This window comes from Populus nigra, chromosome 8 (assembly GCF_951802175.1).
Source record: "Populus nigra chromosome 8, ddPopNigr1.1, whole genome shotgun sequence".
NCBI lineage: Eukaryota > Viridiplantae > Streptophyta > Magnoliopsida > Malpighiales > Salicaceae > Populus > Populus nigra.
Genome location: NC_084859.1, coordinates 19476308 through 19494989, shown reverse-complemented (window position 1 = coordinate 19494989; position 18682 = coordinate 19476308). Strand labels below are relative to the sequence as shown.

The 18682-nt window shown below is 32.1% G+C and overlaps 1 protein-coding gene and 1 pseudogene across 1 annotated transcript; one reads left to right on the top strand and one right to left on the bottom strand.

Annotated features, from left to right (window-relative positions):
- Positions 1 to 9155: 9155 nt before the first annotated feature.
- LOC133701263 (cytosolic sulfotransferase 15-like) lies at positions 9156 to 10343 on the bottom strand. Its single transcript, XM_062125122.1, has one exon. It carries the CDS (start codon positions 10235 to 10237, stop codon positions 9266 to 9268), a length of 972 nt encoding a protein of 323 aa, XP_061981106.1. The 5' UTR covers positions 10238 to 10343; the 3' UTR covers positions 9156 to 9265.
- Positions 10344 to 14208: 3865 nt separating this feature from the next.
- LOC133702410 (CO(2)-response secreted protease-like) lies at positions 14209 to 18381 on the top strand (annotated as a pseudogene).
- The last annotated feature ends 301 nt before the right edge of the window (positions 18382 to 18682 follow it).

Genomic DNA, 18682 nt, shown 5'->3' with positions numbered 1-18682 from the left:
GAGAGAGTTTTTTTTTCTTGCCCTTTTTTAGATACAAAATGATGAAAAAAAAGTTAACACAGCTAGTTTCGTGAAATGGATCAGAAGTTTAATGAGTTACGTCATAATATACAATGCATTGATTTTTTTTTGTTTAATGCGCTTTTCATCCCTCAATTTAAAAAAAAATGCAATTTGATCACGCTTTGTTATCAATTATTTATTTTTTTATTAAAATTAAAATTAAAAAAATATTATTTTATCCTTTATTATTAATGATTTGCTTTTGTTATCTTACGTTTATTTTTAAAAAAACATTTCATTAAAAAAATTACTTGCACTTTATTATTATATAAATCTATTAAATAAAAAAATATTTATAAAATAAAAAATTATTTAATCTGATGGAATGCATGACTTGCATCGAGAGTTTGGTTAGTTGGCTCAAATTCACTTGTATTTTTTGGAGAAAAAAATTGCCAACTTTTTCCTACATTGAATTAATTCAAGATTTAGATTTTTAATTTATTTTTTAAAAAATTATCTCTGTAGTTCTCGCTTGTTAACCCAGGTTGATGCAAAGCCTTTGCTTCCTAATTGTAGATAAAAATTTGGTCATATAGAACTGATTTTAAATTCATATATCTTTAAACTCTAATGTTTTGGATAAATAAATATCACCCCTGCTTTTTTAATATATATATATATATATATATATATATATATATAAAAGCATCCAAAAATAAAAAAGAAAGCTGGCTCCAACAAGTTGTGAGGAAGCTGTAAGGTTACACATGATGAGTTGCTATCCTGTGAATTTTCTAGAATCAAATTATATGGCTCTAAAGTCCCTCTTAGTCCACTCAATGACTCTCAGTCATTGCTACCACCTATGATGTGGCCACGATGAGTTGTTATCCTGTGAATTTTCTAAAATCAAATTATGTGGCTCTAAAGTCCCTTTCAGTCCACTCAATGACTCTCAGTCATTGCTACCACCTATGATGTGGTCATGATGAGTTGCTATCCTGTGAATTTTCTAGAATCAAATTATGTGGCTCTAAAGTTCCTCTCAGTCCACTCAATGACTCTCAATTATTGCTACCACCTATAATGTGGCCACGATGAGTTGTTATCCTGTGAATTTTCTAGAATCAAATTTTTTATATATATATATATATATATATAATTTGATTTAACTTAATTTATTTTAATAGAATCATTTTAATTTTTTTTAATTAAAATGATCACTTCATATAACCTAGATCTTTTAACTAGGTAACGTACCGAGACAAGTTTTATAGAAAAACAGAGAACAATTTGGATAAATAAATATCACCCTGCTTTTATATATATATAAGCATCCAAAAATAAAAAAGAAAGCTAGTTCCAACATGTTGTGAGGAAGCTGTAAAGTTACACACGATGAGTTGCAATCCTGTGAATTTTTTAGAATCAAATTATGTGGCTCTAAAGTCCCTCTCGGTCCACTCAATGACTCTCAGTCATTGCTACCACCTATGATGTGGCTACGATGAGTTACTATCTTGTGAATTTTCTAGAATCAAATTATATATATATGATTACAAATTGATTTAACTTAATTTATTTTAAAAGAATCATTTTAATTTTTTTTAATTTAAAATGATCACTTCATATAACCTAGATCTTTTAACTGGGTAATGTAACGAGACAGGTTTTATACAAAAACAGAGGACGATTTGGATAAATAAATATCACCCTGCTTTTTTAAATATATATATATATATATATAAAAACATCCAAAAATAAAAAAAAAAGCTAGCTCCAACAAGTTGTGAGGAAGCTGTAAAGTTACACACGATGAGTTGCTATCCTGTGAATTTTCTAGAATCAAATTTTATGACTCTAAAGTCCCTTTCAGTCCACTTAATAACTCTCAGTCATTGCTACCACCTATGATGTGGCCATGATGAGTTGTTATCCTGTGAATTTTCTAGAATCAAATTATATATGAATAAAAATTGATTTAACTTAATTTATTTTAAAAGAATCATTTTAATTTTTTTTAATTTAAAATGATCTCTTTATATAACCTAGATCTTTTAACTGGGTAATGTACCGAAACAGGTTTTATAGAAAAACAGAGAACAATTTGGATAAATAAATATCACCCTGCTTTTTTATATATATAAGCATCCAAAAATAAAAAAGAAAGCTAGTCCCAACATGTTGTGAGGAAGCTGTAAAGTTACACACGATGAGTTGCTATCCTGTGAATTTTTTAGAATCAAATTATGTGGCTCTAAAGTCCCTCTCGGTCCACTCAATGACTCTCAGTCATTGCTACCACCTATGATGTGGCTACGATGAGTTACTATCTTGTGAATTTTCTAGAATCAAATTATATATATATGAATACAAATTGATTTAACTTAATTTATTTTAAAAGAATCATTTTAATTTTTTTTAATTTAAAATGATCACTTCATATAACCTAGATCTTTTAACTGGGTAATGTAACGAGACAGGTTTTATACAAAAACAGAGGACGATTTGGATAAATAAATATCACCCTGGTTTTTTAAATATATATATATATATATATATAAAAACATCCAAAAATAAAAAAAAAAGCTAGCTCCAACAAGTTGTGAGGAAGCTGTAAAGTTACACACGATGAGTTGCTATCCTGTGAATTTTCTAGAATCAAATTTTATGACTCTAAAATCCCTTTCAGTCCACTTAATAACTCTCAGTCATTGCTACCACCTATGATGTGGCCATGATGTGTTGTTATCCTGTGAATTTTCTAGAATCAAATTATATATGAATAAAAATTGATTTAACTTAATTTATTTTAAAAGAATCATTTTAATTTTTTTTAATTTAAAATGATCTCTTTATATAACCTAGATCTTTTAACTGGGTAATGTACCGAAACAGGTTTTATAGAAAAACAGAGAACAATTTGGATAAATAAATATCACCCTGCTTTTTTATATATATAAGCATCCAAAAATAAAAAAGAAAGCTAGTTCCAACATGTTGTGAGGAAGCTGTAAAGTTACACACGATGAGTTGCTATCCTGTGAATTTTTTAGAATCAAATTATGTGGCTCTAAAGTTCCTCTCGGTCCACTCAATGACTCTCAGTCATTGCTACCACCTATGATGTGGCTACGATGAGTTACTATCTTGTGAATTTTTTAGAATCAAATTATATATATATGAATACAAATTGATTTAACTTAATTTATTTTAAAAGAATCATTTTAATTTTTTTTAATTTAAAATGATCACTTCATATAACCTAGATCTTTTAACTGGGTAATGTAACGAGACAGGTTTTATACAAAAACAGAGGACGATTTGGATAAATAAATATCACCCTGCTTTTTTAAATATATATATATATATAAAAACATCCAAAAATAAAAAAAGAAAGCTAGCTCCAACAAGTTGTGAGGAAGCTGTAAAGTTACACACGATGAGTTGCTATCCTGTGAATTTTCTAGAATCAAATTTTATGACTCTAAAGTCTCTTTCAGTCCACTTAATAACTCTCAGTCATTGCTACCACCTATAATGTGGTCACGATGAGTTGTTATCCTGTGAATTTTCTAGAATCAAATTATGTGGCTCTAAAGTTCCTCTCAGTCCACTCAATGACTCTCAGTCATTGCTACAATCTATGATGTGGTCACGATGAGTTGTTATTCTGTGAATTTTCTAGAATCAAATTATATATATATATATATATATATATATATATATATATATATATATATATATATATATGAATACAAATTGATTTAACTTAATTTATTTTAAAAGAATCATTTTAATTTTTTTTAATTTAAAATGATCACTTTATATAACCTAGATCTTTTAACTGGTTAATGTACCGAGATAGGTTTTATACAAAAATAGAGGATGATAAATCACCTGCTAGACCCGATAATTCATGTACAAACGGAAGGTCTAAAACCTTAATTTCCATTAAAAAAAGAGTCTCAAGGAAATATATTTTCTTAATTTACGAACTTGATAAAATTAAACTGGATTTACGAACCCCAGGGAAATCAAAATACAAATCTTAGAAACGCAAAATATATTTTCTTAGTGGACAGGAAAGGGAACGCAGGCTCGCAGCCTCGCACAAAAGTTATGATATCCTCTGAAATACCATGACCAAGGCAAAGCTGAAAGTTTTGACAGAAGCGATGCTTTGGTGCTAGATCACATGTTTTGTGATTATTGAAGTGAATTTTGTAGCTTTGTGGAAACTTATCTTGGTAAATATATATTGTCTCATGGACGGTTTCCAGCACCAATCACATATTTGGACAAAAGTGGGAAATTATATATATATATATATATATATATATATATGTATATGTATGTATGTGTATGTATGTATATGTATGTATGCGCGCGGGGGCGGGGAAGGAAGGAAAGGGATGGCTGAGATGAGGTTAATCGGAAAATTACTAGCACAGTTCTTCTTGAGACGTGTGAGGGGAATGGTGAGGAAAATAAGGGAATGAGTTTTTTGTTATTTATATATAAACTAGATAATTCTCACGAGTTAAATATTTTTTTTTCAATAAAAAAATTATATTTAGGTTTTTTTTACATGTTTTGTAGTTAAAAAAAATTAAAAGTAAAAACATAAATGTAATCAAATAAATAAATAAAAATCAATTGAAACATTTTCCATGGAATATCACTAACATCAATTGAAAACACCCCTAGATTTTGAAAACATAAAGTTAAATAGAAAAAACAAATTGTCAACTCTAATGTACTTTTCCTCCTGACAATATGAAAACCAACAAAATCTCATTTTTTTGTATGAGTTTGAAATTGTAATTACAGTTATTTTTTAAATAATTTTTTATATTAAAATGATATTTTTTTATTTTTTAAAATTATTTTTGAAATCAGCACATCAAAACAATCGAAAACATAATTATTTTTTTAATTTTTATCAAAAAATTAAAAAATTTTAAGAACACGATTTGCACTACGTTCCCAAACAAACGTCTAGTTTTGTTAGTAGAATCCAATCAATCGATACCTTGTCTATCATTTATTATTTTTCAATGATTTTCTCATTAAAATAAAATTTTATATCAAAATATAAAACCACGCTAGCATAGCTTCTAAATACGAGTACTTGTTTCATAACTTGATACTGTTGTTTTTTTAAGTGTTTTTTATTTAAAAAAGCATGCTAATAATATTTTTTTTAAAAAAATATTTTTAAAATTAACACATCTAAATAATTTAAAAACATAAAAAACATACTAATTCAAAATAAAAAAGAAATTTAATTTTTTGTGTTTTTTTAATTATTTTGATATATTAAAATAAAATATAAAGACATCCCTGCCCTTCTATAATAAGGAAATTTATTTGCTAGCTACTCATGGCTCTTGATTATTATGTCATGTAATGATTGTTAAGCTATTGATGAAAATTTCATTGACGTGGAAAGTGAAAACATTACGCGCACATGAAAATTATGTCTGCTCGAAGAGAAATCTGGACTTCACAAGTGCACGTGGGATAAAGATAAGAGGAACAGGAAGTAGATATGAAATTAAAAGCTGTGTCGGAAAATCATTTCATTCAATGAAAAAAATTAAAAAGTGGGGAAGGTGACATTGATATCTCAAAAAAGATACTTTTAATATATGGTTTAGAGTTCCCTATATACAGCTATAATTCAGTAGGTCCAATAAGAGCAAATTATTGAAAATAAAAGTCACTTTCTTGATCTCTTCTGCCATATAGTCCCATTTGTTCAGAACACGTGACTTTTCAAGTCTATGAAGGTAAAGCAAAGCAGTTAACACAGCAAAGTATTAAAATAAAATAAAATATCGCAACTTAAAAGATTGAGATATTATATAAAATTTTATGATATAATTTATATTATTTTCTAACATACTCCTAAATAAAAGTCATTTAAATTTAAAACTTGCATGCACTCATCTTTATCAAATAAATGAGGATAGTGAGATTCAAATTCGTGATCACTTGATCATCAAGACTCTGATACCATGTCAAGAACTATCTTAACTCGAAAGCTTAAACTGTTAGATGAAGTTTTAGAATATGATTTATATTATATAATGGAATGGAGGAACACTCCGTTTCACAAGCTTGAAGAAAAACGATAACAAATAGACTTTTGAAAATAGTTGTGGAGACTAACATAATATGTTATGGTGCTTGAGAGTGGTTATTTTTAATAAAATATTTTTTAAAATACAATTCTAAACGATATCTTAGTAAAAAAAAAAAATTCTTTAACTATTAAGCCACTCTCGTATCACTGTTCTAAAACTTGACCCGAGTCAATAGATTGACCCATAATCCAAATTTCAATAAAAGGAATGAGGGAATTGACTTGGCTTGACACCGTTAAGAATCTAGGTCAACCATTAACCCAATTAGTCAATTAAAAACCATTGTTTTTAAAAAACAACATTATTTCAAAATAATATTACTTTTACGTTTTTATAAAAAAATAAATTAACTAAATTCATCTCATTTAACCGTAACCCGCAACTTACCCAAATGAAACTCGAATTCAAGTTTAAAAATTATGCCTCCTACCGTTGCTAAATGTCTAAAATAAAACGCAGTCATTTTCTATGAGTAGCTAGAACGTAATCTTTGTTATCGTCGAGGATGGCTAAAGAGAATGCTAAAAATTAAGATTTTCTTTCCGAGTCGAAGGACTCGTCATCTTTGTTATTTTCTAGAGGCTAATCTTTCGTTTTGCAGCAATACCGTAGGGCGTAGTGGAGACAAAGAGAGCGTTAAAAATTTAAATTTTCTTTCCCCCTCTAAGTATCTCTTCTTCTATAGGTTTGCACTTTATTCCACTCAACTTCTCTTCCACGATCTTCAAGCAATTTTCAGCCATGGAAGGACTCGGATAATTTGCCCAATCACCCACCTCTCCTTTCCTGAAGAAGGAACTCCTTGGAGCCCCAGAAGGAAGAACACCATTTTTGTTCACTTCCAAATTCCTGAGGTTGTCGAAGCTGCACAGCCTTGATATTTCTTCAATAGTTCTATCTTTCTTGTAGCCTTGATATTTCTTCAATAGTTCTATCTTTCTTGTTCTTTGATTCTTATTCCTTCGGTTTGGCTGCGTCAGATCCAAAGAAAAGATGTGGCTTGAGTGGCGAAAGAAAATCCCTTTAAACCTTCGTTGTATAAATTCAGTTCTTGAACAAAGTTGTTTTTGATTTATTATTTAGATTAAGTTCTTGCTTATAGAAAAGATATTTACGCAAGGACATCCTTCACATGATGAAAATATGTTTCTGAAAACCATCTATCTCATTTTCCTCGAAAGAAGTTGTGGAACCCATGCACTTTCAATAGAGGATGAAGTGATCATCGAGCAATATACATTTACTACAAGTGTTCCTTCCATTGGTTGTGCTGTCAACCGAGTCACAGAGCTGTTATCCAAGTATTTCTAAAGAGCTAACTTCATAGCATCAAACAGTGGCTTTTCATTCTCCAGAAACAATGATGTGATGGACAAGTTGATTAAAGTTCGCTGAAATATTATTGCAATGCCACTTTGCACCATGGCTTGCATTGATGAAATTGTTGAGGTTGCTGGCATGTTGCTGGAATAACATCAGCAGCATTGTTTGCACCAATGAACTAGGAATTGCTAGTTTTGAATATCCTAAGCACACTCAAAAGATTCTCACATCCTTGAGTAGACAAAGGAAGCTTCTGTTTTAAAGAATAGCTTTAAGGACGTGCACCCTAGATATTAGAGGCTAGATCTATTCTAAAACCTGTACTTTTTGCTGATTTCTTAGAACGTTACCATGGGTTCATTTGATTGGTATTCAACACTCTTCAACACACACATATATTCTGCATAATACACTAGGATTTAAATTAATTAATATATCAAATATCACAAAACATGTGATTTAGCTGATCAATTGTGACTGACATTCCAGCATCTTATCTTGGCTGTCCCAATTCTCTCTCTTTTTTTTTTTTTTGAAAAAGGTTATAGAAGAAGAAGAAAAAAGAATACACGTGATAATTTATTTTTGTGTTTTAAAAATATTTAAAAATATTTTTAATTGTTTTTATATTTTTATATTATTTTGATTTAGTAATATCAAAAATAATTTTTTAAAAAATTAAAAAAATTATTTTAATATATTAAAAAAAAACATTTTAAAAATAACATGCGCCGACGAGTAATATTGATGGGGACAGAAATCTGCGGTGGCATTCATCTCTTCTTTACCAATCACGTGGAAAGGAACGTTTATTTAAAATAATCCGGCATGTATTCCCCGTAAGTGCAAGAGATATATATAGTAGTTGGCCAGGGTAAGAATTTGAAATTAAGTGATTTATTTCACTTGTAATTTCAATTATATATTTGTTAATATAATAGTTATTAAAGATTTATATAATTGTTAATTTTAGAATCCGTAAAATTAATCAAGGTACATAGAAACTGGTTCGAATACTCATATTAATAATAAAAAAATTCAATTAATGTACTATGTTTTCACAAGTCTTTTAGATTAATGCTTATGTTTTTAGATTAAATTCTGCATGTTTGAAATCAAAGTTATTAAATTCGTTCATTATGTATTCCCATGAGCACCTTGATCCTTATGCATCGGCAACCCACTCGTCAGCTTTCATGGGTTTGGTGAGTTTTTTATTTCTTTGTTTTTTTTTTTAAAAAAGTCAAGGATATGGAAGAAGAGAGCTACTTGAATTAGGAAGAATTTAGTTCATGAAAAATCGAATTCGAGCTCGATTATATGGTAAATTATTAACCTACTTAATCACAAATTCAAAACGTATTATCATGAAAAAAAATATTTTGATAATTGATGAAGTGAGAACCTTAGACCGAATTGGACTGTGCTGCAATCTTTTTTTTTTTTTTAATCTTTATCTAGTAGGGGGTGACTGAGCCTGGCTTGGATGTCATAAACATTGCTGGCACCTTTTGATCTTTTATCATCTCCTTACTGGAAACTTATGGTAGGGAGTGATAAAAAAAAAAAAAGTCTTTATTGTTATCATTAGAAAAAAAAAACTTATAAAAACTGACATTGGAATAAAAATTAAATTTAATTAGCATCACTGTCAGATGCCATGAAGTTTTGAGATCCAGAATCTTAATTTTTATTTAAGAAAGCAACAAGGAGGGTTCACCGAACAATAATAGATAATATCCACGCTCACAAAAACACAAGGGAATTAAGGAGAACGTTGCACTTTATTGAGATGTTTTGAAGGTTAAACCAGATCCACCCAACTTCTCTTCCACAATCTTCAAGTAGTTCTCAGCCATGGAAGGACTCAGATAATTTGCCCAGTCACCCACCTCTCCTTTCCTGAAGAAGGAGCTGTTTGGAGCCCCAGAAGGGCGAGCACCGTTTTTGTTCACCTCCAAATTCCTGAGATTGTCTAAGCTGCACAGCCTTGATATTTCTTCAATAACCCCTTCCTTTTCTTCTTTGTCGGTGAAAGGAATTCCCAAGAACTCAGCGATTTTCTTCAAGTTAGAGATTATATCCTCCTTCAAGTCTTCATATTTTAAAAACAACACCTTGTCTGGTCTCTCTAAGCTTGCCTTCCAATACCCCAGCACATTATCCCAGAAAGGTCCCCGACTGTGGACTCCACGACAAATGTTCTCATAACATTCATCTAACGATAATAAAGGTGTGCCATCTTGTTTGAACTGGTGTGTAAACTGAAAGAAAGAGACAACTTGGTCCAATGGATTTCTGCATATGTACACAACTTTACACTTGGAATTTCTGATGGATTCTGGCAAATTTGCAAAATGGGAGTGACAGCCGAAGATTCTTGGAGGAGGAAGTTGTTCAAGATTTGGGTGCGGGTCTTTCATGTAAAGGTCAGTCTCGAAAAAAGGCACCAGCTCATGAGGTGGGGTGGTGAGTAAAGGACTTTCTCTGGGGTCATAGAGGTGGCGTTTTGCAACCGAAAAGGTAAGGGCTTTGAGCCAAGTAGTGCCTGATTTCGGCATGCTAGCTACAATTATATCGGTGTCTTGAGCAATGAAGTGGCGTTGAAAGGAATCCACAGCTCTTAACACATAAGCTGAAACCCAGGCCCCTTTGAACAGATAGAGAGAATTCGTGCCATCAAGGTTTTTCTCTCTGGGAAGGTTGAGGACCAATTCTTGGAGATCTTCTGCCATTGAGGGCTTTTGGTTGAACATGTTAGATGGAAATAGGAGACGAAGTGTGGCAATAGAAGATGGGAAACTCAATGGGACTATGGAAGTAGCTCATTTCCACACATTTACTTATAGATAGGAAAAAGGATTTCAATTTTTTTTATTTATTGATTAGAAGAGTGGTTCGGTTCTTGTGATTGGAAGATGATGAAATCGATTCTTGGTTTGGTGGTTGGGAAGCATTAATTTAATATTTATAAAAAATGATTTTTTTGTTTAAAATAAAAATTATTTTACTAAAAAATAATAAAAAATATATTATTTTATTATATTTATGCTAAAAAATATATTAAATTAAAACACCCTTCTAATCAATAAAAACACCCTTTATTTCTGTTTCAACCCCTTTTCACTACTTTTGGTAATTAAAGAAATGAAATTTATTATTATTTTATTACGGATGTGTCTTTTATTGACTATAATATGATGATAAAAGTGTTCCTCTCCTAAATTGTTATTATGCAGGTTTAATATAAGATGACAATAACCAAAATCCTAACTAAATTAATAGACAAGAAACAATATTATTGAGACAGGAATCATATCCATCTCATCTCTGCCAGCCAGGCATTCCCGTAAGTGCAAGAAATTTAATTTAGTAAATAAATTAAAGGAGATCAATTAATATACATATTTTGTCACAATATGTCTGTTAGATGAGTGCTCATGTTTTTAGTTAATTAATTATAGATATAGAGAGGGTCTTCGTCACATAATTTTGGATCGAGCGACCCGCCCCAAGACTCCCTCGTGCCTCAACGCTGCCATTATATTATACGCTCCACTGTGCATTTATGCATTATTGAGATCAAAGATATTAAATTCAGTGATATTATTATTTTTATTTTTTTAAAATCAACATAATATCATTTAGAAGAAGTAAAATTTTGATTGGATTAATTAATTAATTATGGGCTCACCTACCTGATCTAGAGGATCTCATCGAGTCAACTCTCCATGATTTATTTATTAATTTATTATTATTATTATTATTTAATTGATAAACATGGTTGGTGTATTCATTCCATTACGGTGAGTATACGAATAGGTTAAATCTTAAATTGTGAGACAATAATTTAGACAAGACACCAATCACTATTTTAAAACTATTCACTACCCATTTTCATCAAGGCATAAGATTCGAAACATGTATGAAAAATGAATAATACTTAATAACTAGTCAATCAAATTTTCATGCCTTCAATATCCAACACTTTCGGCAATGTGCTGGTGTATTTCTACGGGGAAAATATTTAAATTTTAACTTTGAGGCCTAGAGGTTTATAACTATATATTGTTATGGGAAAATAATTTCTACTGCCAAGCAATTGGAAGTATATAGTTTTTCGCCACCATTTTAGTGATATTAATTTTTTTATATTTTTTTATTTATTTAAATAAATATATATTGTATTGATTTTTTATTTGCAATTTAATTTGTTTTGGTTCCAAAAGATCGCCAGCACATTTATTTATTTATTTGTGTTTTATTTTGTCCGGCTTGCAGTGAAGTGTGAGCCCGTATTCGATTTGAAATTAAATGAACAAATATATATTAGACACATCACTTTATTAGTCTCTTAAATTAACTGAAAACATATTGTAGCTATCCTTTATATTGAGTAACATGAAGCTCAGTCTTCACGCCAACAATGAAGAAGCTAGCACCTCTGTCTTCTCCACACCAGCAACAACAGCAACGAATACAGTAATCTCCAGCAGCAGCAACAACAAATACAACATTCTTCAGTTAACTTCTTCAGCAAACAACAATGAAGTCGTTAGAGTTTGTTAAAGCTATTACAAGAGTTAGTTAAAGCTATTACAAGAGTTAGTTATAATTAATTATTTTGTTTTCATGCTGACATATATAAATAGTGTAATAGACTACTGAAATGATAATAAGAAGTGTCATAACCCAATTTTTAAATAAATAATAAAAAATAAATGGATAAAAATGTATTTGAGAATGGGGTTAAGGCAACACAAAATTTAAAATTTGAGGATGAAATTATTAAATCTGAGAGTCAATTGGTCAATAATTAAAGAATTAATAAGTTGGAGACTTTAATTAAGTTTTGATTTAATTAATTAAAAAAATCAGGGGTTTGATTAAAAAAATACAAGAGTTGTGGGCTGATTAGAAGCAAAATTTCAGGAGATTAAAAGACTAAGGACCATAGTGAAATTGCAAGTTTACTTTAAGACTTTTAACTGATTTTTCCAGGGATAATTTTGAAAGAATTTAAAGTTGAAGATTTAATTAAGGACCAAATCGAACAAACCGGAAATGTAGGACTGTTTTGTAAACATTGTTATAATTTAGGGATTCAGTTGAAATTAATCCAATGACAAAATTAAAAGAAATTTTTAATTACTTAGAGATCCAATTGCTACATTTCCAAAGATCAAGGGTCAAAATGAAAATGTCCATTTCTGCTAAAACATCATCGTTGCTGGTGGAACAACCATGTTCGTCTTCTTCATCCCGATTCAACTGGGGACCTGAAAATCTGCAACAAATCCAATCCAATCGTGGACCACGTCTCTTGCCCGCGATCTTGTTCGTGGTTGAATAACAGTCCTGCAGAGGCAGGACTAGTTTAAGGGCAAGCTGTAGGATCTTTATAAAAAGGACGGCAAAAAACCCAGAAGGGGACCGAAAACCTAAGCAAAAAACAGAGGCAGAACCAGAGAAAAAACCCAGAGCGAAGAAATAATACACAGAGAGAAGGAGAGGAAACGAATCCAACATACACAGAGAATTGTCCCCGCCATTGCCTTCATCTCTGCAGACATCCCTGAAGGAAAAAAAACCCACAGGAGCATAAAACAGAGACAGAAACAGAGAAGGAGAGAAGTTAGCTTTGGCCAATCAACACATCTTCGCCATTGTCTTCGTCATCAAGCTCCAGCACCAGGCAGACACTGAGAGAGACAAGGAGAACAAGAGAAGCACAAAAGAAAGGAGAAGGAAAAGAAAAGAGGAATAGCACCAACCGCCCTCAACTTCGTCTTCATCTTCAGGAGCAGCAGACCACATGTAAGTTTTTCTTCATCTCTTCTCGCTTTTCAGTTTTCATTCATGCTATACTATTCATGTGAATTTTAATTCACTAAACACTTAGACATGCGTGAACCAGCTCACGCGTGTTGTCTTCCCAGCCGGGTCACCGGCTTGGGCCAGTGATTGGGTTGGGCTGGCTGGAGTCTAGCCCAGCCCACATAAGCTGATATGAACCCAGTTCAAAAAATAAAAAACAAAAAAATAAAAAATAAAGAAATAGAAGTTGTGCATGTCTTAGAAAACAAAAATAAATAAATAAATAAATAAATAAATATATTTTACCAATTTATTTACTAATGTCAAAATCAAGAATAAAAACATATATACTAATTTTTTTTAAGCTATAAATTTTTACCAACACCAGTTGGAATTATTCGTAGTTGAGTAAGTATCAACGCCAAAGTTAAAATTACCCGGAATTAAATATTTACCAACACCAGTGTTGAAAGTATATGTAATTAAATATTCACTGATGCTAGAGTAAGGAATATTAACGGGGAATTTTCATAACACAAATAATTTTTTTTAGCAATTTAAGATAAGATAACCTAGGTTGATGCAAAGACTTTCCTTCCTAATGGTAGATAAAAATTTGGTCATATAAAACTGATTTTAAATTCATATATCTTTAAACTCTCATGTTTTGGATAAATAAATATCACTCCTGTTTCTTTTTTAAAAAAAATATAAGCATCCAAAAATAAAAAGGAAAGCTAGCTCCAACAAGTTGTGAGGAAGCTGTTTTTTTAATGGTGCAGGGTTTGGAGGATTTAAATTCCAAGGACTTCAACTTTTAAAAGCTCACCTCATGCCTTGCTCCTTTACGTGGGGCTGGTTTTGAGTTCAAATCTTTACGAGGGTGTGTATTAATTTTGAAAGAGGGGAGGCTACAAAATTCAATGAGCCTTTCAATGAATTGGAAAGGCATTATAAAAGGATATAAATTTTTTCCCATCATTTTGTACAAAGCTTTTTGCTGTGTCTTGCTGCGATTGAGTCTTATCCAAGGGCATATTGTCAGACTTCATAATTTTTTTAGAATATTACACGTGTTCTTAGCTTTAGGGATATGGCCTGAGTCGCCAAGTTTCAATGATGATGGAATTGGGGAAATCCCTTCAAGATGAAAGCAGTTTGCATGGAAGGATATGACTTCAAGAAATCCAATTGCAATAGGTGATTATGTCTTTTTCGTTGTAAAGTAAGAGAAGGACAATATGCATATATGCAAATACATGTTCGTGTAGATGCCTCCATTAATAGAATAGCTTTTATCTATATTGTATACTCATCCAGTGTTTTTATATCAGAGAGCAAGTTCTTTTTTCTTAAACAGTCATAGCAATATGCCTCAAGTCTAAAATCTTTAGCTAAATACACACCCTTACCCTGAGACAAGCCCAAGTGATGATTTCCGCTTGCTGTTAAATTTAATCTACGGTGCAGAATTCTTATCTTCTGGTCTGTATGTCTGTAGGAAGTTGATAGGAGCAAGATACTATGACCCCATCCAAAGGACATACAGTAATAACAAGACCCACATGGCTAAACCAGATGACTCGCCAAGGGACTTTGATGGCCATGGTACTCACACCACATCCATTGCAGCTGGTGCTAAAGTTGCTAATGTAAGTTACCATGACTTAGCTGGAGGCATAGCTAGGGGTGGCTCACCTTCATCTAGAATAGCAATATACAAAGCATGCATATTAGATGGTTGTTCTGGTTCCGCCATATTGAAGGCAATTGATGATGCAATTAAGGATGGAGTTGATATAATCTCCATTTCTATTGGCATGAGCTCGCTCTTTCTATCTGATTACCTAAATGACCCCATAGCAATTGGTTCATTTCATGCACAACAAATGAATATCATGGTAGTGTGCTCTGGAGGAAATGACGGGCCTGATCTTTACACTATTGTCAATTCAGCTCCTTGGATCTTTACAGTTGCAGCTTCTAATATTGATAGAGATTTCCAATCTTCTGTGCTGCTTGGAAATGGGAAGACTTTCCAAGTAAGATATTGATTTGTTGATTCTTTTAATGTTGTCCTATATTAAGATCTGTTATATTATAATTCTTCTCTCTCTTCCTCTCTGTTCTTTTTGGAATGAATTCGTGTCTTACAATCCTTTTGCTTAAGGGGTCTGCCATCAGTTTCTCAAACTTCAATCGCTCAAGAAATTATCCTCTCGCATTTGGAGAGGATGTTGCTGCTAAGTTCACTCCAATATCAGAAGCTAGGTATTATCAAGAAGTGATACTCATGATAATGATAAAAGTCATGTATTGTATGAAGTGAATTAATTTTCACTAAAATGCAGGAATTGCTACCCAGGATCATTAGATACACAGAAAGTTGCGGGCAAGATTGTTGTATGCGCAGATGATGATTTAAATATTCCACGGCAAATCAAGAAATTAGTCGTGGAAGATGCTAGAGCCAAAGGGTTGATTTTAGTCAGTGAGGATGAGACAGTTGTTCCTTTTGATTCAGGCACGTTTCCATTTGCTGAAGTTGGAAATCTTTCAGGGTTGCAGATTATTAAATACATCAATGGTACCAAGTAAGCATCACTGATATAAATTTCAAATTTTGTACCTTGTTTAGTCTATCCTATTTCAGCTTGGATGCATAATAAGGAACAAGGTTTTGGTCTTAACTCTTGCTATCCTAAATGTTTGTAAGATTTGATTTTGTCTTCTGTGATAACACAAAATAACCATCAAGACATCAACTAAACTAGCTGAAACTCACATTGCCTCTTTCTTCCTTATTCTCCCTTCTTACATGTCTTTAATATGATCACTAAGTGCTGTGCAGGAAACATACATCCCATATAGATCCCTATCTTCTGGTCAAGCCTTTCTAACCAGGGCAATGTATTATGGATAAGATCCGCTCATAATCTGAAACTGATCCCTTTTTCTGGAGATCCGACCTCTATGTCATCCTGGTTCTTCTTTATTCCTACTTTGTGCTTGTCTTATCCAGCCACTTCAATTAATTAATCAAAGATACTCCTCCCAGTAATAGACATAATAGTACATAGTTTTCTTTTAACACTCTTCAATATATACGAAAACTTTAGAAACAATTACTTTTTGTGAGATTATTAACATCCTAAAAAATTGTGAGGCGCATGCCCTACATACCAGTTAAGAAACTTGTCCAAGAACTTCATAGATGGATTTGCTCTCTTCTCTGTCCCTGTACAGAAAGCCTACTGCAACCATCTTTCCTGCCCGTGATGTTCCTCGATATAGACCAGCTCCAACTGTTGCATATTTCTCTTCCAGAGGGCCTGGGCAATATACAGAAAACATTCTCAAGGTTAGCTTCTGTAATACATTAGAATTCAGGAGCTGTTTTATTAGCTAACAACTTAGTTAATCATTAACACTGATCGGGAATTCAGCCCGATATAATGGCTCCAGGAGATGCCATTTTGGCTGCCATGATACCTGAAAAGAAGCAGGGAGTGTTCCTGTTGGAAATAAGCCATCTGGATGTGCCATAAAGTCTGGTACATCAATGGCTTGCCCTCATGTGACAGGGGCTGCAGCATTTATTAAGTCTTTTCATCATGGGTGGAGTACTTCTATGATCAAATCAGCACTTATGACAACAGGTACTTTTTTAAGGTAGAATTTCATAAAGATGTATCAAAGCTGGAACAAGATTACTTATTAGTAATCTACCGCATTGCTATCTATCCGATAGTCAATAAGATTATCTAGATTAGAATGTTTCTTTTAATTTATTTGTTTAAGCTTAGCTAGGATTAGACTAACTTGTTATACAACTCTTTTAATAAAAGGGAACATAGCTGGTATATTTTTTTAGTGTTTTATTTTTCTGTAATATTTGTTTCCTTCTATAAATAAACATTGGGGATGACAATAATCTACTGAGATATTTTTTTGCTTCTTGTTTTTTTAATTGTAAAGACTTTGTTCTTTATTCTTTGTCTCAGTTCATAAACATTAGTTTGTTCTTTATATATTAGTTTTTTACAAAGACTTTGTTTTTTTTTTCAATTCATAAACATTAGTATGTTTTTTATATATCAGTTTTTTACAACAAAAGATGGACACACACTCTCAAACTCACACACACTCACAGATTGTAACTAGGGCTTGGGGAATGCAGAGGGGGATTTTAGCTGACGGCACCCCATGGTAAAATAACGTTTCTACTGTATGAATTTGGTTTTATATACTTTATATTTTTTTAGCCGGGAGGGGATTGAATGATGCTTTTGATTGTACTGATATTCCTTTTCATGTTATTATTGTTTAATATCTAAATGGTCCTGTGTTCATATATTAACTTCCACCATCATGCACGACAAGTGCTCGCATTGATCTCTTCCTCTGTTCTCTTTGCAGCAACCATTTATGATAATATGGGGAAACCCTTGCAAAACAGCTCACATCACTTTGCGAATGCCCATGAAGTGGGGGTTGGAGAAATAAACCCACTCAAAGCTCTTAATCCAGGATTAGTTTTTGAAACAACCACGGACGATTATTTGCAATTCCTTTGTTATTATGGATATTCAGAGAAAAACATAAGATCTATGTCCAAGACAAACTTCAACTGCCCCAGAATCAGTATTGACGGACTCATCTCCAATATCAACTATCCATCGATCTCCATCAGTAACCTAGATCGACATAAGCCTGCTCAGACTATCAAAAGAACCGTGACTAATGTGGGATGTCCAAATGCCACTTACATTTCCAGAGTGCATGCTCCTGTGGGATTAGAGGTGAAGGTTTTCCCAAAGAAGATTGCTTTTATCGAAGGGTTAACAAGGGTTTCCTTCAAAGTCTTATTCTATGGCAAGGAGGCTTCCAGTGGCTACAATTTTGGGTCTGTAACTGTCACGACCTGAATCTCGGATCCATGACCGGCACATAGGTAAGGTTTCCTCCAAGGTTTCATACCTATACAAACCCAAACTTACACAAAAACTTATCCTAACTCAATCAAAGTTTAACGCAGCATTAATAACAAAATCAACTTCATAATATAATTGAATTGTCTTAATACAAGAGTTTATATAAGTTCAGAGTTTTTGAGCACTAACTAGACATAAAGGAAAGGTACAAAGTACAACCAAAGAGCAGGTTCTGAAGGTCCAACAAAATGACCTGCTATCAAGCTATAAGCTTGAAAATGATAAATAATGAGATAGTGAGTTCAACAACTCAGTGAGTAGATAACGTTCAATATACACACACGAGGTAATACAGCAATGAGAAATATATATACAAGTATGGCTCTAGGTTCCTATAGAAATGTTTTTCAAATTGGTCACAAGAATATCAAAAGGTAAAGCTCGTCAGAA

Excerpts from the sequence above, each read along its gene's own strand:
- LOC133701263 (XM_062125122.1), bottom strand. The coding sequence starts at position 10,237 with ATGTTCAACCAAAAGCCCTCAATGGCAGAAGATCTCCAAGAATTGGTC.